The sequence below is a fragment of the Sphaerodactylus townsendi genome, linkage group LG01 (assembly GCF_021028975.2).
Source record: "Sphaerodactylus townsendi isolate TG3544 linkage group LG01, MPM_Stown_v2.3, whole genome shotgun sequence".
Classification (NCBI taxonomy): Eukaryota; Metazoa; Chordata; class Lepidosauria; order Squamata; family Sphaerodactylidae; genus Sphaerodactylus; species Sphaerodactylus townsendi.
The window spans coordinates 159,487,691-159,505,949 of NC_059425.1; the positions used below are offsets into that span (position 1 = coordinate 159,487,691).

General features: G+C 43.7%; 1 protein-coding gene across 4 annotated transcripts in view; it reads right to left on the bottom strand.

Annotated features, from left to right (window-relative positions):
* Positions 1-18,259, bottom strand: part of KIDINS220 (kinase D interacting substrate 220) — a 65,350-nt gene that overhangs the window by 30,718 nt on the left and 16,373 nt on the right. For all 4 annotated transcript variants that reach the window (XM_048498365.1, XM_048498357.1, XM_048498349.1 and 1 more), the window contains exons 10-22: positions 17,991-18,089; positions 15,662-15,760; positions 15,125-15,302; positions 12,488-12,652; positions 11,991-12,170; positions 10,864-11,029; positions 9,183-9,334; positions 7,659-7,948; positions 7,151-7,291; positions 5,910-6,153; positions 4,734-4,822; positions 1,914-2,058; positions 1,207-1,369 (exon numbers count right to left, since the gene is read on the bottom strand). In XM_048498365.1, coding sequence (XP_048354322.1) covers positions 1,207-1,369; positions 1,914-2,058; positions 4,734-4,822; positions 5,910-6,153; positions 7,151-7,291; positions 7,659-7,948; positions 9,183-9,334; positions 10,864-11,029; positions 11,991-12,170; positions 12,488-12,652; positions 15,125-15,302; positions 15,662-15,760; positions 17,991-18,089 — 2,111 coding nt within the window. The remainder of the gene's footprint in view (positions 1-1,206; positions 1,370-1,913; positions 2,059-4,733; positions 4,823-5,909; positions 6,154-7,150; positions 7,292-7,658; positions 7,949-9,182; positions 9,335-10,863; positions 11,030-11,990; positions 12,171-12,487; positions 12,653-15,124; positions 15,303-15,661; positions 15,761-17,990; positions 18,090-18,259) is intronic.

An 18,259-nucleotide genomic window follows, 5' to 3' on the forward strand; every position in this document is an offset into this window, starting at 1 on the left:
ATCCATACAACAACCCTGTAAGGTAGGTTAGGCTGAGTGTATGATTGGCCCAAGATCACCCCAGCAAGCTGCCAAGGAATGAGCAGGAATGTGAATCCAGGTCGCCCAGATATTAGCATAGCGCTCTTTACTCATCAGTCTGCCCCACTGCCCACACCAGGCGATGCGAGTTCAAATTATGATATGCTTGTCCGGATTTCACTGCAGGGTTCCTTTGCTGCCACTGGCATGCTCCTTCTGGCCCAGGTCACCAGCCTTCTTTGAACAGACTAACTGCGATGGCATATCCTGGCAGAATGATTCATCCCAAATCTCTAGACAAAAAGGGTTTTCCCAACCTCACCACTCAAGTGACATCGCAGAGCTTGCCAAATTACATTGTGGTGATTACGTCTGCTTTAGCTTTTTGTAAAAAGCAATTAATTGTTCAGTAATTTGTTTTAATTAATTAACTTAAAATACATGACCCTTTAACGAAGTCACAGAGCCACATCTCACTACACAAACTGTCAATAACTAGTAGACTACTATCCAGGACTGGGCTTGCCATGTCCCAGCTGGTGGGGGGAGGGGGCAAGGCCTTTGGCAGGGCACACTGCAATCAAACCTCTGTGCCATTTTCCTGCCCACCCAGCACCCTACAGAAGTGGGGTGGTGGATGAGGGTGGCTGTGAGCCGGGAAAAAGAAGAAGAAGAAGAAGAGTTGGATTTATATCCCCCCTTTCTCTCCTGTAAGGAGGCTCAAAGGGGCTGACAATCTCCTTGCCCTTCCCCCCTCACAACAAACACCCTGTGAGGTAGGTGAGGCTGAGAGAGCTCAGAAGAACTGTGACTAGCCCAAAGTCACCCAGCTGGCGTGTGTTGGAGTGTACAAGCTAATCTAGTTCCCCAGATAAGCCTCCACAGCTCAGGCAGCACAGCGGGGAGTCAAACCCGGTTCCTCCAGATTAGAGTACACCTTCTCTTAACCACTACGCCACTGCTGCTCAGGCAGGTCAGGAAGGTGAGGGGGTGCATGAGTTGGTGGGTCAGCGCCTGGCATCTACCCTGCCTCTATCAGCCAAAATTAGCTACAACGTAATCCAAAGAAAACAAAAAAAGACATCCTACCTGAAAACACATTACTCCCCTGCAGTGTCAACATGGGAGTGTCAGATCTCATCTCACAAAGATATAAAGGTTTCCCAGAAACTAAATCATACCTACCTTTCATAGATCGTTTTTAAAGTTAACTGATCAGGGACGTTTTCAGTTTCTTCCAAATACAATATAAGCCAAGATGTTCTATATGGCCACTGCTCTGTCAAATTGATCCAGCTAGCCAGCCTATCCCAGTTGAAAGTGATCTGATTAGCTCTCAATAAACGCCCTACAAAATATGAAAGACAAATAAGCGAAGAAACGTCACGTATAGCAACTAACTCAATGGGTCTAGGTAATATTTTCTCATATCTCAAATCTTACTGATAAAAAGTTTGTCCAGACACTTTTTCTGAATTTATCAACAAAAAGACTAAAATTAAATCTAAACCCGATTGTGAACTTTGCTAAGCAGTTACCAATTTAGTCGACGGAAGATGCCATACATTAAAATGACACTGTTCACGCTATTGACATATTTTAAAATGTCAATTTAATCATATTGTGTACTTCTTCCTCTAACTATTTCCTATAGTTTAAAACCCCTTGCCTGTCCTTATTTTATTAAAACATTTATGTGTCGCCTTTCTTCTTGGTTCAAAGTGGCAGTCTCACTGAACAGGGTAAAGAACCGTTTTTTTCGTTGAGACCGTTTTTAATATCCGAAAGCCCCTGGGGGGCTACTATTCACAAAAGATACACTACATAACTGAATGGAGGCTCTAGATATTTTAATGTCCGTCACCAGTGTACTTCTGAGCACATATACACACCTGTCACAGAAACAATATTAAGCAAGCGTCTCATGGTCTGGGGGCTGATATCACTGAACCAGTCTTCTGTTACTAGCAGCTTGGTCAAATCAAAAGACATTTGACGCGTAATGGTACGCTGCATCTGTCGTCTTCTGTAGGTGTCCTAAGAGCAAGGATAAAAACCAGATGTAACCTCTTGTAAAAACGATTACCGTCTTCAGAAGCAGGGAATTCAGATTATCAAGTGCAGACTTATGTAGCTAAAGGCTCTGTTGTCTGAGTCCCATATCCACAAAAATATTCAGATATTTGTTACAATAATCACAGTAGCGCTTTTTTAAAAAAAGAACTGTTTCTAACACACACACACCCCAAAAAAAACCCCTCCATATCACCCATCTCTCCTAAGAATGCTGTTAGCAATATGTGAGGCTTGGAAAATAAACGATTACAGACATATTGTTCCAAGAGTGCATCTCAAAGACCTCAGGGTTTAAAGCAACGAATTGGAAAAGTCAGTCCATCGGACTTCTGCATAACGCTGCTTCTGTTCTGCACAAATCTGTAAAAATCTACTCCCAAAGCACAATACACAAAACAAGGTTTGAAGCCTCCCTCTGCAGGGCTGCAGCAGCCTACTGTACCCAGTGTTACTCTGCCTCTAATGCAACCTAGGACTTCCGCAGCATGTCCTAAAATGAGCCAAAGGGAATAAACACATAAAAAGGAATAGCTAAAAGAGAACTGGAGCTGGCAGCTGGATCTGAAAGCTGGTACACGAAAGCACCGTTCAGATACTATACTAAACACCTACGTTTGCAAGCATTGCTCAACATTTCTCCTCGTCCACAATCCCAACCCAACTGCATATTTTGTCTTACGAGGCATCTTTGCTGTTTGATTTAAATGTTATCATACCTTGTAAAACATTTACTGATTGACTGAAAAGTTTCTCATGCTTATAAACTGCCTTGGGTCCCAATGGGCTGTTAGATAAATCATTACAACAACACAGCAATATATTTAAGTGCCATTGTTTTGTTTTTGTTAAGGGCAAAAGCCCTGGTGGCCTACAGGAGGAGACGTGGCAGCTGCTGAGGAACTACGGCAGGGAAAGCCACCATGTGAAAGTTGGGTTGCTGCCACACTTTATCAACAGCCAGACCAGCAACCACGAAGCCACGCAAGCCCTTACAGAAACCAGGCATGGTAAGCAAGTTCAGAGACGCTGCTTTTTGATACTCATCTCTGTGGAGACCTCTCCAAACACACACCTTTGGATAACCAGGTTCAATCTATTAAAGGGGCGTCACTACAGAAAACGGCACCCAGGGCAAGCTATAAGATTGCCCTCCCCAACTTTTTGGATCTGTCCATCATCCCCCCATCCAACTTCTGAATCTATCTCTCCCATTCCAATTTTGGATCTGCCTATCATTTCACCACCACCCCTTCACCCCCACCCCCCCACCCCCCCGAGAGCTAGCATGGTACAGTGGTTAACAGCAGGTGGACTCTAATCTGGAGAACTAGGTTTAAGACTTTAGGCCTCTGAAATCCAAAACCAAAGAAAATTGAAGCACGACGGGTCTCCGCTATGCAATTCACTCTGTTAACTGGACCGCGAGTCTCTTCTGCCTTGCATTTTTGCACAAGAAAATGTGAATTCGACTTGCCTTTTTGAAAGGGATCATAGTCTGCTTATTTAAAAACAAGGATGTGCCAGATCAACAAGATGTGCTAAAGAGAACAGAAGCTGCAGAAAGAATCTCTCTTGCTTCCTGGTATTAGAAAAATAACTTCAGGCTCCACACTGGTGGTCTCATCTCTCAACAGCAGGAAAAGATATCAGAAATACACACTGGTGCCTCCAGAACGCAGAATCAGGATTTTTCCCCTCTAGTTCTCTAAGTCCCTGTGAATACTCTCTGCCAAATCCTTGGCTACAACTCAACTGTCTTTCTCAACATCTTATGCAAAATCATTCCTGTTTCCTGGTAATTAATCAGCTTTATTTCTTACAGAGATTATGTGCGGATAAGACCGTTATTTACTAGCTAAATCACATTTTAAGCAATGAACCTGGAGGGGAAAAAATCTGTTTCTAGACTTACCATGATGTCATTTCAGCTGCATGAGAAAGACTTGTTAAAACTTTTGTGACCGTTAATAAAAAATAAAGTGAAGTGACAACATGGAAACTGCCGCACTGTAGGAAACAAAATAACCTTTGGAACATTTTCTCTTTCTGTATTTAAGTTTAGGAGGTTCTGGAAGAATTTAGCTTTGAAAGTCTCCAGCTTCTTCCTGGATGCCATCTGAAGCTGCTGCGCCCGCACTGCTTGACCTCTCCTGTGTGACAGGCCGCTGGCGGAAACCCGACAACTTCAGCTCTCTTCTCTCCCTGCCTCTCCCTGATTGGTGATCGGGGGGGGAGGGCTCTGAGCTTGCCTGACCATTCTTTTACCTGCCTCCCTGGCTTCCTGCTCTCTTGCTTGCCTGCCCGCCCAGCACAAGGGCCACCCTCTGGGGCTCCATCTGCCTTCCTGGCCTTTAGGGGAGAGGGGCCATTGGTTGAATGTGCCCTCCATGTGACCCAGGTGAATGGCGCCTGGGGAGAATGACCCCACCCACATCCCTCCACAGTATGCCTCTGCCTACTGAACCGTGCTGTCAAGACCACGCAAACTCTTTGCTTTGAGAACTCCCAACGTGCCTCAATTGAGTTGAACGGTTCTAGTTAAAATACCTGATTCGCACAGGTTTGTCAAGGCCTTTTTTTTACAAGTTGGCTACATTCAGAAAACAGACTTCCCGTTCGCCCCTTTGATTCCTTACCCGTCTGTTGAGAGCTGTTTTGCTTCCAAGCTTAGTCACATCTCCCAGGCTATTCTGCGAAACCCTTCGATCAGCATCCTCGTGGAACGCTAAGAAATAGATTTCACATTTAAAACCGTTCGATACCTTCTGCTATTAAATCATAACGTTTCCACACACACACAAATCCATGTTAAAATTATATATGAAACATTGTATGATGGACAACCTTAATCCATCCAATGCCAACAAATTCTGGCAATGGAGGAAGCAGGGAAGTGCCAGAGAGCTGGCTAGCAGGAGTTAGGGTCTAGATTGAGTCAGTTTCTCCTCAGATTCTCATGGGTATTTAAGGCCTGGGAATGCCCAGATACATGATGAGGGCCACAGCCAAGGGCTGGGTGGAAAATGTGGCAGAGAGAGAGAAAGACCGGCTCTTCAATCAGAAACTCCTCCCCTTGTTTCTGTTGTAATTTTTTTCTTGCTAATGTAAGCCACTTTATGTTCTTACTGAAGAGAAGAACATAATACAACCCAGAGAGATTCTGCAAACCTTAAAAAGCAGACTTTTAGAACAGGAATACCATACCTTGTTGAGGCAAGCAAATAAATCATGCTCACCCCTTTCTGTTGGAATAGTTCCAGAACAGGGGCACATAGCCAAATATCTTGAACTATTAACTGAACCTCAACAGAGATGGATTATTACAAGGGCCAGAAGCAATACTTTCCCATCAGCCATTACAAAGGGTCGCTACCTATCTATCCCTCTCCAGGATCGGGTCTGTCCACACTGTAAAAACCAACTGGAGACTCTTGCTCACATTATACTTGACTGTCCGAGATATGTGGGTATTAGGAATTTCTCTCCTGGGCTGGTCTTAGACAAATCTGAAGGAGACTCTGACAACTCTATTGTGGAGTTTTTGTTAAATAATACAGAGGCTGTGCTCTTGGAAAAAGTAGCAAAATTTCTTTTACAAGTGACAGAACTTTCTAAGTAATGTCCAATGCTAAATACAGTTTATCTGTCTGTGTTTTGAATGTACTTTTGATTTGTACTTCGGAAATGTCTGTAACGCTCTGGAGCCTATTTTAATATGCCTAATAAAGGTTGTTGTATTGTATTGTAACATAATACAAGTGATAAAATAAATTACTAACATTAAATCTTGTTAATCACTCTGCTATCCATACCTGATCCATCTGCATATGGAATATCTCCGTTTGTGGTTGAAGCCACCATCATCTTTTTGGCACTGCTGAGTCCACGACTGTTAAGAAAGACAGGCAGGTGGACTATATTTCTCATGTAATCGTGTCCGTTTATATTCGAATCACGTAGCACGCTGTTTAGATTTTGATTGATTGCCTTGATGATGATGTGTGGATCACTAGCAAAAATGGCAATAAATGGGCCCTTGGAAAATAAGACTCGAACCTGTGAAAGAAAAAAAAAATAGAAATCATTATACAAGTAACTGTTTTCATGGCTGTTCAGGGGGACGGGTGCAGGGCTCAGAACAACTCTCCCCCCCTGCCGCCCCAGCTTTGTGAGAATTTTACTTTCCAAACCATGACTAACCACCTAGTTAGCCACTCTGCACAGGAGCCATCACCCAGGATATTGGTGCCGTCTTTGAAGAAGCTATCTTCCACCAGCAGGTGAAAACTGTTTTAACTTCTTTGTTTTATTTGGCATTCTCAGTGATCTCACCTTCTTAACCACTGTTTTATACTTTCTGTTCGTATTTTAACCATTTTAAACTCTTCTAAACATTGTTTTAATAAGGTGTATTTGGGGGATTGATTTATTTCATTGGTTTTATAATGTATTTCATCGTTTATGTATTCGCGTGTTAGCTACTTTGGAAGCCCTTGTCAGAGCAGAAGGGCAGGAAATAAACATTCAAAATAAATACATTATTGTATTGTCGAAGGTTTTCACGGCCAAAATCACTTGGGTGCTGTGTGGTTTCCGGGCTTAATATGGCCCGTATTATACTTAGCAGCCATTCTTCCTGGCGTTTCGCCTGCATCTGTGGCTGAAGCGCTCTTCAGAAGATCCTCTGGAAGATGCCGACCACAGATGCAGGCTGAAACAGAATCAGGAGAGAACTGTTGAAGCATTAGAACACGGCCATACAGCCCGGAAACCACACAGCACCCAAATACATTATTACTGCTGTAATCCTATGCACCCTGACTTGGAAGCAAACCCCATTTCTGTAAGGCTTATATCTGTATGGCTTACACATAGCGTTGGGTTGAAAGACAGTGAGATTTAATGTAACGATTATTTTTTTACATAGGTTCAGCAGGACTGAATCACAACCAACTGCAGAAGAGTCAGGGCCATCAGCTTCTGCTTGCGGCTGTCCCAATGCCCACCAGAAGAACCATTAAACATTTAACCTCCCAAAATATTATTTACTTACTGTGTCAAGCATCTGTAAAACTTTGTCCTGTTCACACGCATCTAGTCCATCGATTATCACCACAAGCCTGGTTTGATTCTCAGTGAAGCCGTCGATGGTTTTGGCCATTTTGGCCATCAGCTCTACTTCACATTTAAGAACCTAACAGAGTTAAAATAATTGGGAAATGGTGTCACCAACGTATTGTCTCAAAATATTCTTTTTAAAACAGGAACTCCATCCAGACAACACGTGCAGGTTTTTTAAACATTTTTTAAAGGGTGGTCGAACCTCGGTTTTCGTCAATAATCCATCCAGGAAACCTCGGTGAAATCCAAAACCGACGAAAACCGAGGCAAACACTGGAAAGCAATGAAAATGCATGGCCCACTGTTTGTTGTTGCAAAATTAGCGCGCGCACCCCAACAAAAACCAAAGCAAACGACAAAATCCGAGCAAAATTTTCAGGGAAAGGATTGATGAAAACTGAAACCAACGACAACTGAGGTTTCACTGCACTTAAACTTACTTTCATAAACCCCTCGCTTTTCAGTTTGTGAAGCTTTGAAGCAGCACTATGAAGCCGTTTTCTCTGGGAATTCAAGACTGAATCCATCACGCGCCACCAAGTGCGACAGTTCAATATGAAGGCCAAGCCCACAACGCAGACGAATGATATCAGGATTGCATTCACAGTCATGTTCTCGGGATTCACATTAAAAATGGCGAGGAGAGTGATCCCAGCCACTATGCAGCTCAAAATGAAGAGGAAAATAGCAAAGGATGGCAGACAGCAGGTCTTCTTCCATTTCTTTTTCCCTAGAAACAAATCAACATCTGGTAAGGATGTTTCTGTGCTCTGCAGGAAACAATCCTATGGATACTTACTTCACTGACTACAGTGAGACTTCCCTCTATTCAACTGATTGTGGTGGGTTTTCCGGGCTGTGTGGCCGTGGTCTGGTAGATCTTGTTCCTTGTTTTGCCTACATCTGTGGCTGGCATCTTCAGAGGTGTATCACAGAGAGAAGTCTGTTACACACTGTGTATTATGCTCACCAACTACCTTCTTTTAATGATTGAGCCAATGCAGCCACACTGATTGCTTCAACTAACTGGATCTCTAGGTCAGACTGCTTAATTTATTTATTTGATTCCATTTTTATCCTGCCCTTTTCTGACCAAGGTTGGGTTCAGGGCTGCCACCATCAAGAAATATACAAATCTTTATTATAAATTAATTAAACAGGAACAATTAAAGCCTCATCTTAATAAATGGGGCCAAAAAAGAAGTCCCCTACAAGGCAACTTGGAAAATTTCAGTTAGAGAAAAATATAGCTGCTTGTGTTGTTACCCGGGGCCTTCTGAAGCAACTTCAGTGGTTAATTATTTTTTCTGAGTTGCATTTAAGGTTCTGGTGTTCACAATCTCAGATCCTCATATCTGAAGGTCTGTATCTTTGGATGTGAACATGCACACTGCCTGTGTTCTTCAGACAGGCTTATAATCTCCCCCAACATCATCAGAAATCTGTAGGTTTCCTCAGCCCAAGCCTTTTCAATCACAGTGTCAATGCTAGGGAATGGCCTCTCAGAGGTAAGTAGGGATCATTATTTATAGGGTTTTTCTAGAATCTTTTCACTGTTGAATGTACTGTGGTTTATGAATGAGTTTATTATTATTCATTCAAATATCTGCTGTTGATTTCCCTAATGGATGCTACTGAAGACCAAAGCAAAGCTAGTAAAGGAATCTAGAATCCCGTTTCAGTTCACTCTCCATTACAGACAGAGGCTGAAAAAAATCTGTTTTGCAATCTGATCTCTAGCATAAAGATCTTTGGATCCCATCCGCTATAAATAAGCAAATGAGTGGTTTTGCTGTTGACTTCTATCTGTATAAATCCTTAAGATGTATTTATATAATAAAAGAAGGAGAGAGAGAAAGAGAAAAAGAGAGAGAGAGAAAAAGAGAGAGAGAGAAAGAGAGAGAGAGAGAGAAAGAGAGAGAGAGAGAGAGATAAAGAATGAATGAATTTTGGTGAAAAATTACCTTGAGTTTCTTCAGTCTTGAACACTCGAAAAAGCCGGGTTGCTAAGAAACCAAACTCTCTCTCGCAAGCATCTGAAAGTGTGGCAATCATCTCAGCCAGTGACGTTTCTCCACCTACACTGGACAGTCTATTGTAGTCTGTAAATAAAAATCTGAAGCAAGACAAACACATACTGTAACAAAAAGCTTTAAATTTGTAGCTGGTACAAATAAGTAGTCCTCTGCCATTTTGGTTCAAGTCTTTAAGTGATTGTTCTGCTATAAATACAATACCCCCTCACCACTCTTCCTTTCCCTACTGTAACAGACACTTCTCACCATTCTAAACAGTTTGTGATGTATTTCTTAATTTCACAGTTTTTAAAACAGTACAATATAAATGACTTCAATAGCATTTGCAAATCAGGGGTCCTGAAAGGGCTAAATAGCATCACGTATGAGTTGCCACTTTTCCTAAAAGGTTATAAGAGAACTCATCACAAGATAATCTTCAAATCTCAAAGTTACTCGATGCATAAGCATGTCACCCTGTCTAAAACTGTACATCAGAGCAAACCTAAGCAAGGTTTTGGTGGCTGTTTGTGGAGGATGCCTTCCTACTGAAAAGGAACTTATAAGGAAATTTCTTTTCCACTGCTCCCTCCCAATTTACAATTCTTCACCTGTACGCATCTATCCCAGAGAGCCAGCATGGTACAGTGCTTTGAGACTGCTGGATAATCTGGAGAAACAGATTCTGTTCCCCACTCATCCAAATAAAGCCCGTTGGGTGACCTTGGGTTCTCTTAGAACTCTCTCAGCCCATGAGAAGGCAGGAAGTGGCAAACCACCCCCAAATGGCTTATGCCTTGAAAACCCTATGGCAGTGATGGCGAACCTTTGGCACTCCAGATGTTATGGACTACAATTCCCATCAGCCCTTGTCTGCATGGCCAATTGGCCATGCTGGCAGGGGCTGATGGGAATTCTAGTCCATAACATCTGGAGTGCCAAAGGTTCGCCACCACGGCCCTATGGGGTCACCATAAGCCAGCTGTGACCTGATGCCACAAACACACCTATCTCGGGCTGTCATGCTGCACATTGTTTTAGAGGGACAAATAGCTTTTTAACTTTTCAACAAAATGCATGTATCCAAAGTGAACCCAGACAGGTAGTATATGCCCAGCTTAAGACTGACATAGATCCAGAAGAAGAGATCACGGAATGAATCTAAACAATTTTCCATGTGTCTTCAAACTTCCCCGAAGCTCGGGAGAGCCTCAAACAAACAAACTGTACCACAGGATAGATAGGAAATCAAGGAACACAGCCATTCTCCCCCTTTCCCACTGACACAAACCACGAGCAGGGGGCTCTTGCTATTTGCAGAGAGGAGTTTGGGGATAAACGACTGGCTGCTCTGGGAGCGGAAAGGCAGAGAAAGATCTCTGCCAACTTGTCCTGCAAGTGCTTGCACTGGATTCAACCTAAGGATTATACAGCACTGCCACAAAAGCCACTGATACAGAAGCAAAACATTGAAACAAAGTGACCCACGGCTGCTTGAGGGCAAAAAGTGCCAAAACAAATGCACTTGCTTGTAGTTGTGATTTCTAAAAATACGGCTTATTAAAATCAATGGTTTCAGGCAATCCCAATTGCTGCCATTCAAGAGAAGAGCAAGTGAGCTCATGCTAACCTGACAGGCAACGCTTTTGTCGTCTGCTCTGGCAGCTCAGGAGGATTGACAAACATGAGTTTGAGGAGCAGCTCCATGTAGCCGATGTGTCTTGCCAGCCTTGTGCTCAATACCCAGGCCCAGTTCCAGTTCTCGCCTTCTCTCTGGCCACCAAAGTAGATCACGGCTGAAACAAGATGCCTTATAAATATCCCCAGCATTGAAAGTAATGAGATTTGCAGAGAGATTCACAGTTGGAAGCTGCTTGACTGACGGGCATTAAAAGCACCAGTAAGGCTGCATAAAAGCACGGGTATTGCTGCATATGAAAAGTCAGCGGGCTGTTTCCTGTTGAAAAGATCCATTCACACAAGGTGGGGCAGTTTTCACCAGTTCCTTCTTCCTGTGACAGCCTTCCAAATCCCCCCTTCAAAAGGCGCTCCAGGGTGGGTGGGTAGCTCCATTCCCCAGGAACAACATGGAGGACAATTCCGGTTGCTGTGGGAAGGGAGGAAGGCAGGGAAGCCACACTTCCATTCACCAAAGCTTTACATGGGATCTAACCCAGTGTCTAACTTGACATGACAGCCATGTTTAGATACTTGAAGGGATGTCATGCTGAAGAGGGAGCAAGCTTGTTTTCTGCTGCTCCAGAGACTAGGACCAGAAGCAATGGGTTCAAGGTGAAGGAAAAGAGATTCCACCTAAGGAAAAACTTCCTGACAGTAAGGGCTGATCAACAGTAGAATGCACTACCTCGGAGTGTGGTGGAGTCTCCTTCTTTGGAGGTTTTGGATGGCCAACTTCTTTGGATGGCCATCTATCAGGAGTGCTTTGATTGTGTATTCCTGCATTGAAGGTGGTTGGACTTGATGACCCTTGAGGTCTCGTCCAACTCTATGATTCTGTGATTCTAATTTTGTTTAGCCGGCACTTTCTAGATCAGCCTTTATAAAAGCTGACAGATCATTTTGATCAGAGCCCCTTGGGGATGGGGCGGTATAAAAGTTTAAGAAATAAACAAAATAAATTTATACGACATAACATACTACATCTTTGAAACCTGCATCTTCCGCCATTCAGTCATCTATATACAATTTACCTCTGTCAGACTATTTTATTCATCAAAACGTTAATAGCAGACTTACTAAAAAATACATACAGTAGTGCCAGTAAGCTCAGAGCCACTGCGATGCCCAGTTTGGCATCTACTGTGAATGCCAGTAACAAACCAAGGCCTCCGCATAACAAAAGAGTAAGGAATACAATAAGCCAGGAGAACTGGAACAAAGGTTCGATCTGCTGCCCAGCAAAAGTTTTCATTTCATCTGAAAAAAGAAGGGGGAAATAATCAAATCAACCTTAAAAATGCTTTCCGTTTAATTTAATCTCTTTTAAATTTAGACGCAGCATAATCGTAAAGGGATGCCAAAAGAATTAAGGTTCTGATCCAAACATTTTTGAACAACTTATACAGATGTTATCCATCTTCACATTGACAAACTAAAGGCCTTTTCCAAGATAGGAACAATTCAGGATAACCAGGTAGACAAACCAGGACTGTGATGGCAGAGCTATAAAATACTCTCTAGAGTAAGCAACTAAAATTTAAGATGACATTCACTGAAAGACTTAAAACTTTTACCTTCAAGTTTCTTCAGCAGAAAAGATTTTCCACTTCCCCACTGAGCATACAGTCCCACGCAGATAGGGGGCTGCATGGTTGGCTCGCTAAGAATATCAGCCAGTGCACTGCTGTAAAGGTCATAGCCCAGCATGTCACCATCAGATTCAGTTGGCGATAAATGTCCTGCAACATCACACAAGCATTGTGTCATAAACTTGTACTGTGTGTTTTGTCATTCATATCATGCTGCCGATCATGGCCCAGCCCACTTTACCTCCAAAATAAAATTCTAATTTCTCCTGTCCCCTCCAGGGTATATCCACTATTACCATCTTGATTTCCTCTTTCCAACATACAGAAGTACAGCTATAGCTCTTCCATACTGAAACATCCTTGATCATCTTTTCCCAAGCTTTCTTTCATGATAGGTGCTCCTATAAAGAATCATCTTTATAAGCTCAGTTGACAAGGATCAAGTCAGCATTGCCTAGCACAGTGATGGCGAACCTTTTTAAGACCGAGTGCCCAAACTGCAACCCAAACCCCAGTTATTTATTGCAAAGTGCCAACCCGGCAATTTAACTTGAATGCTGAGGTTTTAGTTTAGAAAAAACCGGTTGGCTCCCTCTTCCTCTGCCCCACCTGCTCGAGCAGGGGCCAGCCTGCTCTAGCCTCCAGCAAGTCCTGCATGCACCACTCTGTGCCTCTCCAGCATATCTGCCTCCTCTGCACCCGCCACCTCGGGCAGCAGCCACCAGGAGCACAGGCACCAGGCCCACAAGTCAAGTAATCACTGCTCACCCCGTTGCGTGCATGTCGTGCTCAGTGGCCCAGGCCAGAATAGATGTGTGTGTGTGTGTGGGGGGGGGTGATTTTCTGCCCCCCACATAACGAACTGTGTGTGCGTGTGCCCACAGAGAGGGCTCCGAGTGCCACCTCTGGCACCAGTGCCATCGGTTCGCCATCACTGGCCTAGCACTAAGGGCACTACATGCACTTACCGAGAATTTATTGTAGATTGTTTTGTGTAGACATTATAACAGATTTAAAGAACACAGAGACATTCATCAGTATGACTTTTACATATATAAGAATGGCTAAAGCATTACATTAAAAATACAGGCAGATGAGTTACATAAAACCAAGGAACCAATAACATCTGAAACTATTACAGATATCCAGTGGTGTGCACGCCCGCCCTGGAATGCCCCTCCACACCCCGGTCACGCCCCCGCAGCGGGGTACACCCGGAGTGTTGCCCCCCCCGTCCTGTGGGCACTACGCCACTGCAGAGATCTCATACAGCCTTCCTGAATTTTTCTTTTTTAAAGAGGATAGATATGGGAGTGCACACATCCATGCTGCAAAATGCTTGATTAAAAGATTTTTTCGTATTTCACAGTTAATAAACTCCTTGTTAAAGTTTTTCTTTTTCCTGGGTGACACTTGGTCAGAGCCAAACTACTACAAACTGTGGCCTCTTCTGCAAATGCAGAATAATGCACTTTCAATCCACTTTCAAGCTGGATTTTACTGTGCGGAATAGCAAAATCCACTTGCAAACAATTGTGAAAGTGGATTGAAAGTGCATTATTCTGCATGTGCAGAAAAGGTCTGTGATAAGAATCAGGAGATCATCAGAACAGCAGCCCGCAGGGCCACGTCCAGGACGGGGGCTGGCCGATCGTCAGGGGGCGGAGCAAAGCCCCAGTGGAGACGATGACGGCACCCCAGCTGGCTGCGACCGAGGCAGAGGCCAGCCAGTCGGTGAGGGGGCGGGGCAGCGGCGAACAGGCTGCGCCGACTGTGACAGCGGCGCAGGCCTCTGCTACAGCCTCCGGTTTGGAAGGCCAGATGCTGAGGGGGCGGGGCGACATGGGGTACAAGGTGGCAGGAACCTCGCCATAGCTGTGGGATGCCCCAGAAGGCCATGCAGGCCTATTTAAAAGGGGGCGTGGCGGGCGTGCAAGGTCTCGAGCAGAGGGAAGGAGCTGGAGAGGGTGGAGGGGAGAGGGACCGGAGAAGAACGGAGAGTCAGACAGAGGAGAGCGAGAGAGGGAAAGTAGTAAAGAAGAGACCAGTAGAGCAAGAATAGACGAAGGGACAGAAGACAGGAGAAGAGGCACAGCAAAGGAAGGAGAGCAGAGCAAGGAGCAGACAGAGCTAGGAAATTAGTGGGAAACTGCAGAGGGAGGAAAGGCCACCTGGCCAAGGAGCACAGCTGAGGTGGGAGAGGAAAGTTGGGGCCAGGTCACTGGGACAGAGGGGTCTCTGAGGCACGGGGAAGCTTGACCCCGGGAGGGACTGTCAGCAAGCTGTGGATGAAATCTTTCCCATTTGCATGACCCCCTAAAACTGGGGCCACAGACAGGGAGAACATCACTCCGGAAAGGGAAGGTGGGACGGTTGGCCAGGCCCAGCCCCTGGCAAGGAAGGGAGAATGCCACGTTATGCAAGAGTGGAGGAAGGAGTCATGTTTCCACCAATTTCAACTGTTCACTTCCTATGCATTTCCAAGGGCAGTAGTAACTTCAGGAGCAAATTTTCATGCAGCTCAGAGGACAGCAGAAATGCGTTCAAGAAATGCATCAAGATGTTCTTGGGATATTAGGTCAGGTCAAAAACGCATAAAGGAAAACAACAGACAGTACTTACTGGCACCAAATATTTGAGTCAAAATGCTTTTCTGGTGGCTGCAGTCTATGTTGTAAGGTGTCTCTCCTGCTTTATTGGGCCTGTAAAGGAGCCTGCCGTCCTTAGGATTTCTTAAAAGCAGCTCTGCAAGTTTGCGGCTTCTCCCTCGAATAGCAATATGAAGGGGAGTGTCTCCTTTCTGAAGCAATTGTTAACATGGACAAATAACTATAACGTACAAGGATGTGAAAATAATGCACATCATTATAAAACAATGCACATGCATGCGCCCCCGCCACGCCCCGCACTTGCGTGCACCCCTCTGCCCCTTGGCACTGTGCCACTACATATATCAGAAAGCTGAAATGCTCCATCCCATCCTATAAATTCTCTATTTACAGTGAACAGCCTGCTAGCTGAATGAACATGTCTACACCAAATACATGTCTACACCGAACGCACTTTTTCTTTCATGTCTAAAGCATGCTTAAAAACAGTTTGTCTGCCCTTAGCTCATTGTTTTCAATTGACTCATACCAATCACCAGCTAGATTTTACCTTATCTACAGCAGAAACTTTAGCTCCTTTGTCAAGCAGAAGTTCCACTATTTCAATATTTCTCATCTTGGTGGCCTTTATTAGAGGTGTTTCTCCATCCTAAGAGCAAAAAATTGAAATATTTCTTAAAAATACTGCTCCCAATACAGCTGATAAGAATGCTTTCTATTACCTTATCCCAAAGTTTTTAGGCCGTTGAAAGGCACTACATGAACTGAAATATACTACAGAAGTCAAAAGCAATTCTCTGAGGTATCACAGAAAAAATGCTGCCTTCATCTTGCTTCAAGAATACCTTCTATCCTCTGTTTCTATATTTAAAGTCATTAAAATTAAAAGTAACACAACAATTGGTGATTGTTATAAATCCTTTTACCATTATTTAGGCACCTTCGTTTTGAGTACCAGACTGAAACATAAGGGAAAGCTGAACTTTATCATGCAAAGAAGTATGCACCTTTTTAATAACAATAGCACCTTTGATGGCATATTAACAGGAAATAAACACAGAGTTTGATAATAATATATGCTCATAGTTTAGATTCTCAAAGGCCCCTTCCACACATGAAGAATGCACTTTCACAATTGTTTGCAAGTAGATTTTGCTATTTCGCACAGTAAACTCCAGCTGCAGAAGTACGATACCAGGTGATCAGTGGATGGCAGGGTCCTAAGTATAATCTCTCTCTCTCTCTCTCTCTCTCTCTCTCTCTCTCTATCTATCTATCTATCTATCTATCTATCTATCTATACCACCCAATCCCCGAAGGGCTCTGGGGAACAAGGTTTCCCACCTGCCATATTAAGTTTTTGAAGCTGTATGTCTAAAGTTCTATGTTTTAGGCTACTGAAAACAGCTGTTGTGGATGCTAAAGACAGCAAGTCCAGAGATAACCCTCCTTTGTTGATCAATGGTTATGTTTAAAATGATTTTGGTAGTGTATTATGGAAATATTGTGAGTCGCCTTGAGCCTGCCAGGAAAGGGCAGCAAATACCAACAAATAGGTAAATAATCAGGTGTAACGATCTCCTGTCAATTTTCATCGTGATTAACCAAAGAAGGTTTCTAGGGATGGAATCAAATGCTCCTTTAAAGACCAGGCAAACTGTAAACAGATTAATCCCATGACTTCCACAATATTCGTTAATTAGTTGAGTAAGGATAGCGCAATGATCTAAGGTGGACTTGCCTTGGCAAAGCCTAATTTATTCACAGCCTAAGATTCTACGTTCAGACATCCAGAAGGAGAGCTTGTTTAGTAGGTGTCTACCATAGAATTTCCCCAATGACAGAGATTAATTGGTCTATAATTTGCTGGTAGAGTGACTGCTCCATTTTTGTAAATTAGGCTTATGGCCACATTCACCCTCACCTCTGCTATTCTTCCTATATGGTTGATATAGGTTAGCAGCAGTGGCGTAGTGGTTAAGAGCAGGTGTACTCTAATCTGGAGGAACTGGGTTTGATTCCCTGCTCTGCCACTTGATATGTGGAGGCTTATCTGGGGGATTCAGATTAGTCTGTGCACTCCCACACATGCCAGCTGGGTGACCTTGGGCTAATCACAGCTTTTTGGAGCTCTCTCAGCCTCACCCACCTCACAGGGTGTTTGTTGTGAAGGGGGAAGGGCAAGGAGATTGTAAGCCCCTTTGAGTCTCCAACAGGAGAGAAAGGGGGGGGTATAAATCCAAACTCTTCCTCTTCTTAGTTATAGTAAAGAGAGCTGCCAATGGCAAGGCCCACCAGCTGGAACGGAATTTGAGAAATTTGGAAGGTATTTAATCAGGACCAGGGGAAACAGCCGTCTGAAAAGTATTTCTAAATCAGATCAGAGATCAAACAGAAGTTTAAACCAAGTGCCATAAGAACTGCTACTACAAAGGAGGATCCTACAAAGTGTAGATGCCTTGTGTATATTCATTCCAGATTACACCATTTAGGACTGCTCCAAGTCATGCCTCTTCCTCCCATTCTCTATACTCTTCCTGTCACCTGGGGGTAACACAGTCCAATTCTACTTTAAAAGCATGAAAAGGGGAGGCATATGAAAGCAAAACAGAGAGAGTAACACACCAGCTGAGCAGCTAGTGGCAGAGACCAGGAAATTCTGCAACCGTACCCCTAACAAGGAAATACCTAGTACAAAAAATGAGTTCCTGAATTAGCTAGAGCTGCACTGCAATACACCATTTCCCCCTTCAATGAAGACCAATTGCTAGATGCACTGTAAAATTTTGTACTAAAGTGGAGAAAGAGGGAAAAAAAGCTTGAAAGATGCACTTCACACCCAGACTGCTTTCAAGATAAAACACCAATCATGTGTTTACCTTCGTACATGTTTCAGTGTCTGGGTTGCACTGTAGGATATCTCTGACCATCGTAGCATTTCCTTTCTCAACAGCCCAATGCAGGCCAGTTTTGTTATCCTGGAAAAAACATGCCACACGTTTAATTACCACTTTTAAAAATTCACTTCAGTTGCATTTGAACTGGCACAACTTGCTAAGTATTTCTCAACAGCAAAACAAGTTCAGAGGGACCTCTGGGTTTGATCATTTGGAAAAAAAAACCCAGCCTCAGAACTGCAGCTGTGTCA